This window comes from Ornithodoros turicata, chromosome 1 (genome assembly GCF_037126465.1).
Source record: "Ornithodoros turicata isolate Travis chromosome 1, ASM3712646v1, whole genome shotgun sequence".
Taxonomy (NCBI): domain Eukaryota; kingdom Metazoa; phylum Arthropoda; class Arachnida; order Ixodida; family Argasidae; genus Ornithodoros; species Ornithodoros turicata.
The window spans coordinates 225,803,933-225,820,993 of record NC_088201.1 but is presented as its reverse complement, the minus strand read 5'-3'; the positions used below and the strand labels follow the sequence as shown (position 1 = coordinate 225,820,993).

The 17,061-nt window shown below is 42.4% G+C and overlaps 1 protein-coding gene across 1 annotated transcript; it reads left to right on the top strand.

Annotated features, from left to right (window-relative positions):
* Positions 1 to 1,493: 1,493 nt before the first annotated feature.
* Positions 1,494 to 11,784, top strand: LOC135395533 (uncharacterized). The gene is made up of 6 exons (XM_064626690.1): positions 1,494 to 1,614; positions 3,879 to 4,798; positions 6,190 to 6,256; positions 10,172 to 10,340; positions 11,586 to 11,685; positions 11,776 to 11,784. The coding sequence occupies exons 1-6, from the start codon at positions 1,494 to 1,496 to the stop codon at positions 11,782 to 11,784; spliced, it is 1,386 nt and encodes a 461-aa protein (XP_064482760.1).
* Positions 11,785 to 17,061: the final 5,277 nt, after the last annotated feature.

Here is a 17,061-nt window from a genome sequence, read left to right as displayed (position 1 = left end):
TCACTGAAAGGGACATGATTCAGTTCGGCCAGGACAAAATCTTCAGCCGCTAATAGATGATTTATGCGACATCGAGGCAAATGGCATTACATTTAATGGAACTGTACTAAGAGGTACTGTTGCATGCATAGCTGGCGATAATTTGGGCTCCCACTTCATTGGCGGTTTCACTGAAAACTTCAGTTCCTCGCAATTTGTATGCCGGTACTGTGTGATAACCAGAACTGACATGCTCAGTAAGCCATATAAGATAGGTGAGAAACGGACAGTGGAACGCTACAACGCTGCTGTACATGAAGCGTTACGGTCAGGTGCTCCAGTAGAAGGTGTTAAATTTGGAAGTGTGTTCAACGCATTGAAATACTTTCACGTAAGCAGCCCAGGGCTACCACCATGCGTGGCTCATGACATATTTGAGGGTGTCGTTGCATATGACCTTCAACTGCTTCTAGTCTATTTCTGTAAAACAAGAAAATTGTTCACATTTCAGTACTTGAACCATGTCATCAATACATTTAAGTACCTAGGGTCTGATGCTAGAAGCACTCCGTGCCGTGTCAGGGAGAGTTCAAAGAGGTTATCAGGAGAGGCTGTCAGAACATGGAACTTGCTTCGGCTTCTTTCGCTCTTTGTCGGTCATAAAATAGCAGACAAAAAAGACCCCGCTTGGTGCCTGTATCTCAATTTGAGGGCAATAGTGGACATTATCTGTGCGCATCGTGTGACGCATGAAATTATTGCGTATTTGCATATACTTGTGGAAGAGTATCTGGCAGATAGGGTGGAGCTATTCCCTGATGAACCTCTCAAGCCAAAGCACCACTACATGTTGCATTATGCAACACTCATGTATCAATTTGGCCCACTTGTAAATGTGTGGACCTTGAGGTTTGAAAGCAAGCATTCCTACTTTAAAAATTGTGCAAGGTCAGCAAAGAATTTCAAAGCAGTTGCTAAAACATTGGCAGAACGTCATCAAATGCTACAGGCGTTCCTCCATGCTTCCACATTTTTTGGACCAGATTTAAGCTACACTTCAAGCATGCCTTTCTTTCCACAAACCTATTCAAGTACGCTTCAGTCATGCTTTCTTAGGGCACACTTTCAGCTGTCTAACACTACTGTGGTCAGTCAGGCTTGCTACAAAGGCACACTCTACACAGTAGGTGCGTATGTGCCACTTCTCACAGGGGAGCTCATGTTTGGCGAAATTGTACTGCTGCTTGTACAGGATGCGACTAAATTATACTTAGTAGTCAGACTGTACTCAAAGGAATCTTTGCCTCACTTGCACTGCCATAAGCTGCAAGCACTTGATGAATATAGATGTGTGGCAGTTGATGAGCTTGCCGATTTCTACCCACTCCCTGCGTATACTGTCCATGAAGGACAAGTGGTAGTACTTAAGCATTGGTTCCCTGCACCGTAGAGCAGACCGTGTGCGTACTGCACTACCAAGCATAGAGTCCGAGCAGCTTCGAAACATTTTGGACATGCTTACAAGCCTGGGTGTCGAAAGCGTCGACGACCTCCAGTTTGTAACCGAAGATGATGTGTCAGCATTTGTGAAACCTATTCAAGCACGAAGACTAATTGCTAATTTCAAAGTAAGAGGTAAGTAACTTTATTCTTCCATTGGCATTAAGAACAGACCTAAGCTGAGTAACAGTTTTTAAATTGTATGGATTTTGACGACTCTGACATTCAGGAAGTAACACAGTAGTGCAGAAGACAAGGACATTGAATTTCATATGCCATTATTTTGCAAATGATCTTTTGCATGCAGATGATGTTCAGCATTATGAAAAGAGCACCTGAACGACACCAACAAGAGCAGAGAACGTGTATTAAGATGGGATACCAGTAAAACAGAGCCATCCGTGACAAAGTAACTTATACACTGTGCAGTCACATCCTTGCTCTATCACTACAACTAATTTTAACATGAAGACGATGGAATCCTGGAATTAATGAGGCCGCCCCCCCCCCCCCCACTTCACAAAGAAAACAATGCATTGTTGTTGCAACACAACTACAAATTATGAATCGCTTTTACCCCAGACATTGTGCCCACCCCCTCCAGAAAAATCCTGGTGGTGCTGCTGGGTGTGACTGGTGTTTGTGTTATTAACTGTGTTCCCACCCCCAATCTTTGTTTATAATAAACTACAGCCAAGTAACCTGGCTTTCTACACTGAGTGGGTGTGTACCATGAGGCCACCGGTTTCCTAGCTTCTTTCTTTTTTCCCCCCGCTTTTATCTGACTTGAAAGTAGTACTCGTTTTCATGGACACACTGGTCTCAAATTGATGGAAGATATTGAAAGCATTTTTAAAGGCATTTCGTAGCTATCATGTAGGTAGAGTGTAGTGTAGTGTACAATAACACTACGTGCGCATCATGGTCAGTTCATACACAAATGTAAATTGCTGTGCATCATAAATTAGTGTCTATTACATGCATAACTGCTAACTGCCTAACTCATGTTCCATTTCCGCTAGCACCCAGCAGGGCGAATGTAAGTGAAGACTCAGCAAGTAACTCAGTAAATCTTGATGACTCAGCCACCAGTATCCCTTCTTGTAGTTATTCACACAATGGTAAGTACTGGAAGTACTTCATAAGAAACTAGCATTTCTGCTACTTCTCCCAGGAAACCGTGCAGGCGTTACTGTATGCCATGACAAATAATACATTAGCTCCATGAATTTGTAGCAACAAAGACAAACCACAACACAACGTGTCGCAGTTTCAACCTTTTAGTACGGAACGATATACATGGAAAGCGAATGATTCCTTTTGAACCCTGAAACTGGTCACCGAAACAACATTTTATGCCTGATTAAATGTTCTTGCTTGAGGGTCGAGGAAGCTGTACAGGAATTAGCACACTAATTGGTTTAATCATTTTTTTACACTTGTGGTCTCATCTACCTGCGTTATGTGTACATCAGCTGAACGAAGCACAGCTTTAGTGGAACGGAATTCTGGTCTGCACCAACAATCTTCCATGTGGTGTCCCAACTTAGAGGTCGTTCTGACTGTCAACTTAGAGGTCGTTCAAGCTGTGGTTCCTGTCTTCTCTTGGCCCCCTTAAGTATTCTTTTTGCAGCAGAGCGGTCTTTACTTAAACAAAACAAAAATATCTATTTCGCAGTTCACTATCCTGTACTTCGCAACACTGTATCCATTCCTAAGGTACAGGCTGTACAAACATAGAGGTGAGAGCCGTGCCTTCAGTTGAATGCAAGCTTCTGTCTCTTCCCACGATGCTAATGGGGAAGCCCGGTGCGAAAGTGTGCAGAGCTAGGCACGAGACAGGCCAGTGACCGTGACGTAGGCATTGTTTATTCCAGACCACTCTCTTGCTGGAAGGGGTACTTTAGGGGAGGCTGAGAACACAGAAATAAAATATTGGACAAGGATACTTCGACATCACAGTTGTCATGCCATGTGGAGGAATGCCAGTGTGAACCAGAATTGCACCAAAATTGTGTGTCGTTTACGTGAAAGTCAGGTGTGCTAGATGGGTGGTCCAAATGCGCAGTGATTTATTCCTACCCCATTACACCACCCAAATGTTTCGCAACACACCCTGCAGTGGTGCCCTGGCCATTTCTGTCTAGACACATATCGCAGTGATGCAAAGTTAATTAAGCTGTTATGACATTACTCTGATAATGACCACCCACTATATCTCGAAACAACCACCCATCTCGCACCTGCCATCTCAGACTTGGGATGTTGAATGGATACACTACTGCATATGTACCCTAAGTATCATTCTTTTTAAGCTATACTCTTACAAGCACTCATGTTACAAGTACTGATGTTGGGATTCATGCAACTCCAAACTGAAAGCTTCAAAAAATTTGCAGATAGTGACATTCCTGATTGTTATACCACTGAGCTGCTTCTAGGAGAACCTCAGCCCTCACCATCCCCAGCCAGCAACGTTTGTGCCACATCAAACCTTAACCCGAACTGGATGGAAAACTTTAAAGTGCCTTGGGATGACATGCCTGCAAGTTTGAAACGTGCACTACAACAGAAAATTCGGCCAACTCCTCGTGACAGACGTAAAATGGTGCGCCTAATTGTTGCAAGGGCAATGGAACTTTGTCCACGTCCATTGAAGCACCAGCTCAGTGTTATTGCACAGAGAATTATAAATGAGTACCCGAATTCATTCAAAGACTGTCTTGATGGGACTGTAATTGGCAGTGGGTATGACTCTTTGCTGAACCAGTTTTGTGCAAGAGTGGAGAATGAGCTGCGGAACGAAGAACATGCGGACAGAGTACGTGTGAGAAAGTCACAATCACATCACCAGAAAGAATATGGCTGTAAAAGTGCCCCCAAGGGTACCAGCTCACTGGAAGAATGTGAAAGGGAAAAGGAATCCCTGAAGGACATGCACATGCAAATGACGGCGTCAGCTGAGGAAGTGACAGTGCTCATGAACTCTACGTTTCCTTTACAGCACAAGGAAGTGCGTTCAGGAACAATTGCAGAGCTAAAAGTTTCATGGCCATACCTGTTCGAGGAGATAGGACTTTTTTGCCACTTTAAAAACCTTGTTGGTTTGAGCATAAAGGAGCAGTTTGTCAGCGCGATAGGAGAGAAGAAAACTGCTATATTGCAGATGATGGAAGCTGAAGGCAAGCCAGGACTACTGAATGCAATTAGTGATGTGAAATCTGTGGCAAGCGATCCTTCTGCTGAGAGCATGGGAGTTGTGGTACTTTTAATACAGTACTTCAATGAAGATGTCGACATCCTGATGCGGCATGAAGAGGTAGGTAATGTTGCTTGCATATTTGGATAAGCTCATGTAGTATGACTATCAGAATTGTTTCTGAATACGGTACTGGGTTTATAAACTGTGGAAAGGCAGTGTGCAAAAGTTAGGCAGCACATTTATCAAGTACAAGAGCAACCCATTGCACCCAGTATGTTGTCCTGGTATATGGGGGTCTGTAATGGATATATCGTAATGCATATTGCTATCTTTCATGCCTTTCATATACTGATATTTTACTCAGTTACTCTGCCTTTACTTTTTGCGTACTCTCTGCAAGCTCTTGCTGTTATGATACACTTAACATAAAGCTGAGCAAACAACATGCATAAAAGTTTCTTAATATTCAGAGGGTATGCACATAGACGTGTATTGATATTGTCCCTTGCAGACATAACCTCAACCATAGACCTTCCAGAAGCACTTCTGTACCGATTTATTTTAAGCTTTGTATCAAAATAAAAAGTAATTATAATAAAGAGGGTAAAACGGACAATAACCGAATACACTATAATACCACAAAATGACAGCATACAGTGAAACTTCACGTGAACGAACTTCAAGGGATATTAGAAAAAGTTCACTAAACTGAAGTGAATGCAGCTTGCTGTCACGAATTAAATAAAACTGTAGTGCTTAAATGATATTTACAGTCATTTGTTTTGCATTCTCCGCAAGTGCACTGGGAAATATGGTATTTCGCAGATACCATTGCTTTCGCATCGATAAGCGGATTGTGGTGTTGTTTCACAGTATCCGCCCTCGCGCTTTCCATGGTCCTAACTTCATAGGACCTCTCTCAGAAGCATAAAAACTATGAAAGAACGGGAACCGTAGTCTGTTGCACACCGTCCCGCTGCATGCGAGTTGTTTCTGGCTGCGGCTACGGCTACGACCCAAATTTAGCGTGCTAATGAAGCTCTAACCAAAAGCCAACATGGCGGCGGCCACGATAAATGAAAAGGCGCGCAGTCGTGCCGTAGAAAAGATAAGTGGAACTGAACTTTGTGCTGCACTGGGATTCTTTAAGCTGTAAATTATGTACATTGGCTACAAGAGCATTCCGGCTGGGGATTCTAGTAAAGCTCGTTAATCAGACTAGTTCGTTAAAGTGGTGTTTTGGTCGGGTGTAGTTCCGTATCAGGATCACGGTTTTTAAAAATTGACGGGAGCGGTCAGAAGTTCAATGTTGCATGGAAGTGAAAGAGAGTCACATTCCGAATCGAACAATATAACAATTGTAAAATTCTGCATTAATGTAGACTGCCATTATAATTGCTCGCAGTTGTTTTGACATGCTGTACGTTTCTTCCTGAAATGAATGTGGAATACACCTGAATACGACGCTGGAATTTTTTGTTTGTTTATTTATTTATTATTTGTTTCAGATATACATGACACAGCAAGAATTAGAAAATGCTGGTCTGCCTTTGACGCCATTCCTTGTTGCCTTTGGTTAGTAACACCCTTGTACTATATTCCCACATGATTTTGTACTGGGCATATTGACGCCAAATTCTTGATGTTACAGGCTATCACTAGCCTCATACTTCTTCGTACAATATTTGGCCGCACTGTTTTAAATGATTGCTTATCTGTACACTTCCCTTGCATAAGAATTTGCAAGTGTGAGGCTGTCTACTTATCCTGTGGAGGTTTTCTATATAGGTTTTTCAACATAACTATGCATGTACCTTATGCACTGTCATGTGCATAATTGTATTGGAGAAGCTTTGTTTTGAGTCATAATATAAGTTATCTCCTGTAGTGAACTTATATGCACTTTTTGTTTCACAGTGTTATTATGGTGTAGTAACTGCACTTGTTTTGGTGTTGGTTACATTTGTTTGATGTATTGTTGATGATGAATGGAACCTTTATGGCACACAAGGAAGTAGTGCTATTGACATATTTTTTCTTTGGTACCCTTTTGGCCGATAAGTGCCAGTACGTATACAAGTGACATTTTACATTTTTAGCTTGTTATCATTGCTGCATTTTCCTCCTTTTTTTGCTGGTTTATGCAATGTTTTTTTTTTTTTTTTTCATTATATAATTTTTATAACAAAAACTGGCAGAGCAAAATAGATGCCGTTTTTGCAGTTGAGTTATATGGCCAGGCAAACATTCTCTAGAAGAAAGTATGTAACTACAAGATCACTAATTACTTAAAATAGTGAAGTAACACTTTCATTATGGGATTTCATGCAAAGGCGAGGTAGCAGAACGGGAGATATTCCCCGTTCAAAGCCATTCCATGTTTAAAAAAGCCTTAAACGTGCATGGAGGGAGTTGCCTCGGGACAGGAGCCTCCGATATTTCGAAAGTTCTTCTTCTGGGCGTCGACCTCATGATTGGCGTAGTATTTAAAGACTCAGGTGTGACGTGTTAGAGGTTCATTGCGAATTGAGGGTCAGCAGCCCGAAAGGGCGCATACAGGCTTTTATGGCCGGAGTGAATGGCCACTTTGTTAGAGTGTGGAGGGGATTATGCGAATGAAGTGATCTTGGCTCCAGACCGGTTACAGAAATGGGCCGGAGGTCCACGAACACGGGGACGAAACGGAACAACAGGCAGGAATTGGCGAGCATTCCGAAAGATAAGGAGGTTAGTGGTTACGTGGGGAAAATTCCAGAGAGAGCAAAACATTTCTTTTTATAGGATATATATTTGTAATGCAAAGTTGTGGCATGCAATAAAGAAGTAAAAAGTAGTGGCCATAGAGAACATAACAGATGATAAAGGGGATAGAAAGGAAAAGATCTGGGCATATTTTATTTGTGAAGTGTTTCCAGGGTGCCTTGTGATTTGTTGATAGCGAGCAGGTGAAGGGCGTTGAACTTGAATATGAAATGAGACTCCCTATCATGTCTGTCACGTGTGGATCTGAACCCAGTTATTAGAATATATAGTTTAATGTTGTCAAAATTGTGACCAGGAACGTTAAAGTGTTCGGCGACTGCTTTTGGGGAGTTTGTTGGACCTGTCGGTTCCGTGTCCGGTAAGGCGGTTGTTCATTTGTTGGCCGATTTCACCAATGTATTGCATAGAGCAGGCGTCGCATTCAATGCAATATATGACATTGGAGCTTGTGCATGTGAATGCGTGGTTAATGGAGTTGGTGTAAGTGCTCGCAGTGCTTTTGATGGAACGTGCTTGCATGTTTTGCAGCGCGGGAGGTTGCAGGGGCATGTTCCAGTGTACTGGGTGTTCGTTTTCACACCACGCATTCACATGCACAAGCTCCAATGTCATATATTGCATTGAATGCGACGCCTGCTCTATGCAATGCATTGGCGTAATCGGCCAACAAATGAACAACCGCCTTACCGGACACGGAACCGACAGGTCCAACAAACTCCCCAAAAGCAGTCGCCGAACACTTTAACGTTCCTGGTCACAATTTTGACAACATTAAACTATATATTCTAATAACTGGGTTCAGATCCACACGTGACAAACATGATAGGGCGTCTCATTTCATATAGAAGTTCAACGCCCTTCACCTGTTCGCTATCAACAAATCACAAGGCACCCTGGAAACACTTCACAAATAAAATATGCCCAGATCTTTTCCTTTCTATCCCTTTTATCATCTGTTATGTTCTCTATGGCCACTACTTTTTACTGTCTTTATTGCATGCCACAAATTTGTATTACGAATATATATCTTATAAAAAGAAATGTTTTGCTCTCTCTGGAATTTTCCCCACATAACCACTAACCTCCTTATCTTTCGGAATGCTTGCCAATTCCTGCCTGTTGTTCCGTTTCGTCACCGTGTTCGTGGACCTCTGGCCCATTTCTGTAACTGGTCTGGAGCCAAGATCACTTCATTCACATAATCCACTTCACACTCTAACAAAGTGGTCATTCACTCCTGCCGTAAAAGCCTGTATGCACCCTTTCTTCCGTTCGGGCTGTTGACCCACAATTAGCATGAACCTTTACACGTCACACCTAACCCTTTAAATAGTATTGCAATGATGACGATGCCCCGAAAGCCCACTCTGTTCGAAACATCGGTGGCTCCTGTCCTGAGGCAACTCCTTTCGTACTTGTCTACTGGTTTGCTGGATTTCTACCCATCTGCTTAAACGTGCATGTGTGTTGAAATGTCCATCCCTGAATTTCGCTATGCAAATGAGCCGAAACAAGAACTACACTATTCTACAGCAGAAGAAAGACAGGCAATCCATGCAAGAGGGCCACATGTTTTTTAGCAATGGAGCTGATTGCTGTAAGCGCTAATCTGTTGGCTAGATAGATCGCTCTCTGACTCAGATAGGGCGTGCGTCCCCTTATCTGGGCTCAAGCAGTGCATACTTCTTTTTCAGCTCGTGCGCAGCGAAATTCAGCGATGGCTATTTCAATATGCGTGCACGTTTAAGAGGTTTTTAAAGATGGAATGACTTTCAACGAGGAATATCTCCCGTTCCGCTATCTCGCTTTTGCTTGAAATCCCCCAAGAGTTTTAATTAATGAAGGTAATTGGTGATCTTGTAGTTACATACTGTCCTCGAGAGAATGTTCGCATGTTCATGTAACTCAAATGCAAGAATGGCCTCTAGTATGATCTGATAGATTTTCTTATAAACATTGTGTAACAAATAAAAAAAAACACCCTGTATATATGGTATACTGTGTGTCTCAAATAAATACCCGGGCTGAACAATTTGATAATGGTGCCACCTCACCACCTATGCAAATAAAAACTCTAAAAGTATGTGTGAGACGGTATCGCAACATCTACTATACTGTGGGGATCTTTTAGTACGTACCACTCAGAAGAAAAAAAAATCATTGGGTCTAGCCATTTTTTAGGGGAATTAATTAGTCTCTGATTACATATTTTCCTCACGTAAAAGCGCAAAAAGAAGCTATTTCACTCAGCGCTGTTGGAGAGGTATGTACTTAAAATCCTCAACGGTCTTACCGTCTTATACGTAATTTGAAAGTTGTCATTTTGGGCAAATTTATTTTTTAGTTTCAACTAATTAATGAGCTTGCAAATATCAATTCTATGCTGCATGGCTAATGGACGATACGCCACAGAATCTAATAAGACATAAAGGTTCCCGATAGGTGGCGCTGTTCTCAAATTATTTGGCCATTTGGCCCGGGAATTTATCTGAGACAACCTGTATATTGGTATAGCCACTGTTCTTGTACATGGTTAAATGAGTTTGCTGCTGCATGCATGGGAGTCAAAGCGCTCTTCAAGCTCTGGAGCTCTTGGCTACGACTTCCATCATCTGCATGATGAAAAAGAAAAATAGAAATATTTATTCTTTTTAGTAAACATATTCCTCCTACCTTTGACGTACAGGACGTATCAAACCTTGCATAATTCTACTCTTTTGCTTTTAGGGGAGCAGCGCTTGAAGTGCAGCTGCTTCGCATTAAGCATTGACGGCGTAGTTGTGAATCAGGGGCTGAGTGACTTCAACACAGCGTTCACTATGCTGATGGCAGCATATTTTACATTTGGCATATGCTACCCACCTGGCCTGGAGGCAACGCTGGAATTTATTCAGAGGTTTGCTTTTTTCTGTTCCACATTTGTCACTAGAATGTGTTTACACGTGCACAGCAGACACTCAACTGAATTCATTACTTACTGAATTACTGACTTCATTAGAAGAAGTGATAATAGATTCGGAAGGTAATAGGTTCGGAGCAGTGAGCGTGCACACTCTACCAACACTGCTAGTCAGTGCTGAGTGACATGAATGTAGGGTGTTGTGAGTGCTGCTCGTGTCATGCTTCTCCCACGGATATCCAATAGACGAGTTCAGAAGATCCCAGAGTGCTTAGAGTCTCTTTGAACTGTGGGAGTTTACGAATACGAAAGAAACGGGTGGCCTCCAAACCGTTCCGATTTCTTCCCTACCGGTCCATTGTCCACGAGGTGTCAAGGTCAGCGAAAGTGAAATGTGCAGGATTATTCTTCGTTCCCCCGCTCAGCAAGCGCCCAGGATGCAATGCGTGCGCAAACAGCACTGGGATTTTCTGAACTCATCTCTTATGGATATCCACTCAACCAACACCAACCTTTGCCAATGGAGGCTTGTTTGGGCCGGAAAGCTGTTTGTCTGGACAGGAGATTGTTACCTGCTCTAATCATCTCCATCACTCCAAATCATGTGCCCCCGACCTGAAATGAGCGCTGTGATCCCAGCATTCCCCGTCGCCGCGGTTTCAGTTTCTGCTCATTTGCATATCAAAATTTGGGGATGGATATTTCAATGCAGAGATGCGCACAAAGCAGTTTGCATGGAATGTGTTAACTAACGCTCAGTGCAGTTGATCCCACTAATGCAGTCTAGAATACACAACACAGAGGACTCCTCCCTCACGATATGTTATGCTGGGTGAAAAGGCTCACGTGGTTGGAGCACAAAATCGTCTAACGAGCACATCACCACAAACTATTTCATCAAGAGGGATTCAAAGCTATTCGAATTGGACTTTTTCTTTCTTTCTCTTCATTTTCTGATTATTTGAATTCAATTCACCATATAAAGAAATTATTCTGATTCGATTCGCAGTACAAGTGATATATTTGTAAACTATTTGCACAGCTCTAATTATAATAGATGCCCACCCTTCTCACGGGATACTTCCACATGTTTTACTTTATTACAAATTAAATTTGGCACAACACTACAGAGCGTCACTTCATTTGTGGCACACTGTGTAATTCATTCACATTGCATGCATCTGTACAGTGTTTCGTAACTGTTTGTTATATTGCTACATTTTTTTATATTCGCTTATTCAGGGGCATACTAGGGATTAACCCAGACAGAGGAAGTAAAACGAAGAAGAGGAGGTCCGCCGTCAACAAGAAAGTTCTGGACATTGTTGGGAAGATCGCGGAGGTACAGTGGAACATATAAACTGGTAAGCTGACAGATTACCGTCTGAGGTGGAGAACATAATAACTCAGAGATGCGTTTTGATTGTTTCAGATTCTGTGAAGCTTGATGGTTTCAAGACTGCTTTGAAAATTTGTACTTCTTGCTGCAGAATAAATGTTTGAGTTCTATAACTTATGAGTAAGTACTCCCATTTTATAGCATGATACACATCACTACATGGAAAACCAAAATACGTTGCATGGCATATCCATTGTGCATGATTATCCAGTACACCTCACACTCAGGCTATGCGGGCATGCACCATACGGTGCTTTCCCAACAGAATGCAGCACTCCTCAGGCGGCCGTAAATTTTACGGCTGCACCAGTTACTAAGATGCCGTAATTTTTACGGGAGAAATCTGGCAACAGGCAACATTAAAATTCATGTAAATTTTACGAGGAGGCTGTAATTTTTACGGGAAGAACTCTGTAACATGCTACATTAAAATTCCTGTAAATTTTACGGCCTTTCTTCTCCTGAAGTGGCCGTAATTATTACGGGAAAAAGCTGGCAACATAGCTGCCATTAAAATATACGTAAATTTTACGGTAGATTTTTTGCAGTGTAGGGCATTTTCGCATATTCTTTAAAGGAACAGAAAAGTACTACTGTTTCGATTCCTGCTGACTAGACTTCTCAGCGTTGTGCTCTACAAATCTGGAATTGCGCGTTCAACTTGTTTTCAGGAATTGTGAAGATTCACTTCAAAGTCGTTTTTTTTTACACGACGAAAGAAGTAACGGCTGCTGAGAGTGCGTTCCAAAGCGGTTGCGTCTTGGTCTCTCACGATGACAACATTCTGGGCTGGTGGTTCAGTGATGCAGATGTCGATTCTAGCTTTCATGTTCCCTGGTTCGATCTGAGGGTCATGCCTTCCTTCTTTTTTATGAAGAGAGTTTTAAGATTACGGCAAGGCAAGAGCATCAAAATTTTCATCCTGGATGGCCTATTATTAGGCACTATGACATAACATGACTAGTATGTGAAAGGTAGACCACTTTTCATTGCATCCGAACCTACTACATCGTTATAGGAAGTCCCCTCATGAACAAATTATGAGTTGACCTTTCATGTCATCTACACTTCACCACACCCTCGTTATCTTATATTCGGTTTTGCTTCATCTTTGTGCTATATTTTGTTTTAGGAATAGCAAGCCGACCTTCGGTCACGCTGACCTTTCCGAAATAAACTTATACCCCCGCTTTGCAGAATGCCAAGGTGTTAACATTGCAGAACAACAGCAGACAGAGCATCTTTAACCGCCATCGTTACAACAGCAAGGCGCGTGAGGTCGAAATTCTTGTTTCTCTTTTTAAATTTTATTTGTTCATCCTTAACAATGTGCTCTCGTTCGTACTCACAAGGCTTCCCATGTATTTTAATCAAACTGTCATGTCAAGTCATGCACGTCCCACGGAGACTGCGGATTAAGCATTACAGTGCTTCCGACGGGTGAGAAAACTTGTACTTGCATCCCCGTTTTTCTTTACTGCATCTCGCATATTATAGTGTCTTCATATGGGACTGCGATAACTGTCGTTGCTTGCTAGTTAAAGTCTCTTATTTCAGGTTATCAATAGCAAGCGCATAAAAGCAGTTTTAGTAGACCGTTTGTAAGGTTATCATGCCTGTCGGTGCCAATTTGCAGTTATGTAAGACTCAGAATCGTATCCCCTGGCTAGCTACGTTCAGGCAAGCCACGTTATGAACGGTTTGCAAACATTTTCTACCATGTTCACCCCATTCCACATTAAAGCGAATTAGACGCCCGCAAAAATTCCAGAAGAATGGCGATTATCTGCGGGAAACATCACGGACGTTTGCGTGACTCTATTCTTGGTGCGGTGAAAGGAAACTTTGATATGACGTCCGTTGCTCCCTACCATCTTATCACCACAGTTTGCCATTGCACCTCTCTTCCTTTTTCTCGGTTTCTCGGACTTATTTGGGCAGAGTTTACCCAACACCTCCAAGATAAGGAGAAGGCCCGCGCCCTACGTCACACAGGAAGGCCCGCTGTTACTATTGCGGATACTGCTATGAAGTAAATGAAAGAGCAAACGAGAAAGCTCGAAGCAGATCGCAAAGTAGGAAAGGCCTCCATAGGTGACGTAAGCGCGCAGGTCCGACGCTATCTAGGAGGTGTTGGTTTACCAATGACTTTTTGTGTCGAACGTGACTCTGCTGCCACGTATAGATGTTCTGAATATATAAGCACTCTTCTGCTTGTTTGTTTGTTTATTTTCATTTTTTAGGGGAGGGTGTTGGTAACCGACAAACCTTCTTGATGGTGGCGGGAAGAGACTGCAACACGCAAAATTTGGAATTAAGCATTGAAATGTCCTCATGAACAAACTAAAGTACATGACACAGTGATCACGGAGTAACAAGGTACAAGTAACAAAGTGAAGTGCAGTTACGGAATTCGTCTTCGTAGCCTATAGATTTTTTTTCATCATAATGTATTGTAATTTCTGAGGTTTTCCTCCGACGCTGTCACACATACACCGGCACAGTCCCCTTAGAAGTCGCACCAGGACGCCATTTCTCATCGTCGACGGCATCCCCATTTCCCACGGAGAGAACAAAAATGGATATTGACCAGCCTTACGAGTGGCGGTCATCCCGATCCACACGCTACGAGTAGCAGCAGTAGCAGCCCAGAATTATGAGCAGCGCAGTACAGCAAAGAAAGGCTTGGCAAAAGTTATCAGAGCTTTCCATTCTGCGTTAGGCAATTTTCTGCTGATAGCCAGGCTCCGTGCGCGATATCTTATGTTCCCTTTCTCGTCTGCCCACGTTCCACCTTCCTGTTTCCTCACCTCATACTTTTCTTTCAAGTTGGCTTTCCTACATGTTCTTCTGCTATCAAGCAGAACCTGCATCAAAGGAGGTGTTCCTGAATTCTGGTCATGCGTGGAAAAGCACGCACCCATATTAACAGTAGCTATCGTTCTTTTACGTTATTGACAGCTGCCGTATGGCCGCATAGTTAATTTCTGTGAGCATGTGTTCAGTGCGGATATTGATGACAGTAGTTTAAGCAGGGTAAACATGCACCCATGTTACACTACCTCTCCTCCTTTTATGTTGTCGATAGCTATCACATGGCCACAGAGTTTATCCATATGCTCCGATGTTGCGTGTGAATATAGCACTAAACAAAAAACAGTGTCCCTTTTGTGTCGCCTGAAGTTCAAGGCTTTTCTTTTAAGCTGAAATGTATGCATGCTGTTCTGGATCATTTCTGTGAGCAGGTCTGTTAAAAATTGCTTGACGACACTGCAGCTTTACACTGGTGTGATCTGCACACCCTTGTTGTGCAGTCTCATATCCTGTGCAGTTAAATCATGGGAAAACACATTCCTATGGAATCATGCTGCATGATTTATAATATACTCACGCATCCACATCGCAGTCATGCTTCTATTCATCGCGAATGCCACAAAGCCTCTAATTTGGTGCTGTACCTGTCTTCAACATGTTCTGAATAGCTGAGCTCAAAAATAGCGAACTAAACCAATATCCACTTCTAACATGCATATGTGTAGTACCTCACTGTAAATTCAATTATGTTATAACTTGTTCCCCTTACACCAGCTCAGATTCACGGTTTTTCTCGTATGACATGTCCTGTACATTATCTACGCAGAATGCGTACTCCCATTTCACACCAGCTCTCCTCTGCCTTGACTCGCACTCCACCCCTTCCTTCCCCCTCATCGCCACCAGAAGAATATGTGGTATCTCATGCAAACTACTTTCACTGAATGACTGGCATCAAACGCGAGTGACATAAGTAGTACGTAGGGGTTGAGAAACTACGGGGATGAGAAACTACAACTTGGACGCCTGGACCATGTGCCGTTGACCCATGGGCCCTTCGCGTATTCTTCCCCGCGCGGCGCGTGTGCGGAGGGTTGTCAGTGCGCTTATCGGCGGGGGTGGGCTGCGTGCGCGCTTACCCTCTCACATTTTTCAGGCTGGGCCGACTTCTTTCGACATTTTTGAACCTTGGCCGACTTCGTTCGTATATTTATTCCCGTACCCGGCAGGCGGCGCTCGGGTGGAGGCTCTTACCGGTGTGCGGAGCGTGGGCGGAGGGCTGCGTGCGCGCTTACCCGCTCACATTTTTCATCCTGGGCCGACTTCTTTCGTCTTTTTCAATCTGTGCCGAATTCAATCGCATTTTTTTTTTCAGCTACAGCAGGTGCGCAGTAGGCGGTTTACATGCAAGTTTAGACATGCAAAGAGGAGTCATACACAAAAAGTACAAGTGAAAATGTATTTATTAAAGCCAATAGTGCTCGGGAATTGTAATACCAATTGTGATGCCAATCAGGAGAAGGAGAAAAACTAAACCGATCCGAAATCCTTCACGACCTGAAACAGAAGAAACCAAATGCAAGACAGTACATGTAAAGAATATACATATTTTACTCACTATACCTAGCCATCTGAAAGAAAACATAAAATCAACATTCATCACACTGCTTACTAGTTTAATATTGCAACATGACACAAATTTAATTAATCTGTTTCTTATGAAGTGAATAGCGCAGACATACGCAAATAATTGGAATACACACGATCAACACATAGCATTAATACAGAACCAATCCTCCAACATGTAGGGAAATAATAGCTACACAATACCATATCAAATCGCGAAACAGTCACCACATTTAATCAAAGAATATATTCTTAATCAATATGAATACCGACAAAATTACAAGTTTTATTATAAAAGTCTAATATTCCTATACGTGAGAACCATCAGTTCAATAGAGGGAAGTTCCGGTAGTTTTATGTAATTAACTGTGAACAGCAGAGGCCCTGGAAGACCATGGGACACGAACACAAGAGGAAATAAAATCTATACCACTACAAAGAAGTTATTCTTAATCAAAACAACAGAGGAGAATAATCTATCACTTTAACTATCATAAAATCATCATCGTGACATAATCTAATCGAACACTATACAATTTTCATTCTAAGAGACACTACAAACATTACTTTGTTTTATGAATCCAACACAGAAAATAGATATGTTAAAAATGAACTTCACCACATAGCACGCTCCTAACCAACAACCAACTCTGATGATATCTGCTATGATTTATTGAAGACGGGTACCGATAGATGTATGGAAGACCACGGAACACGAACGACACGAACACAAGAAGAAATAAAATCTATACCACTACAAAGAAGATATTGAATATATCACCCAGGAATCGGAATAGGAATATATTCATTATTTGGCCCCACTCCGAATGCGACCTTCAGTTGTTTGTTAACGACTTTAACCAAGTACATCCCCAGTAT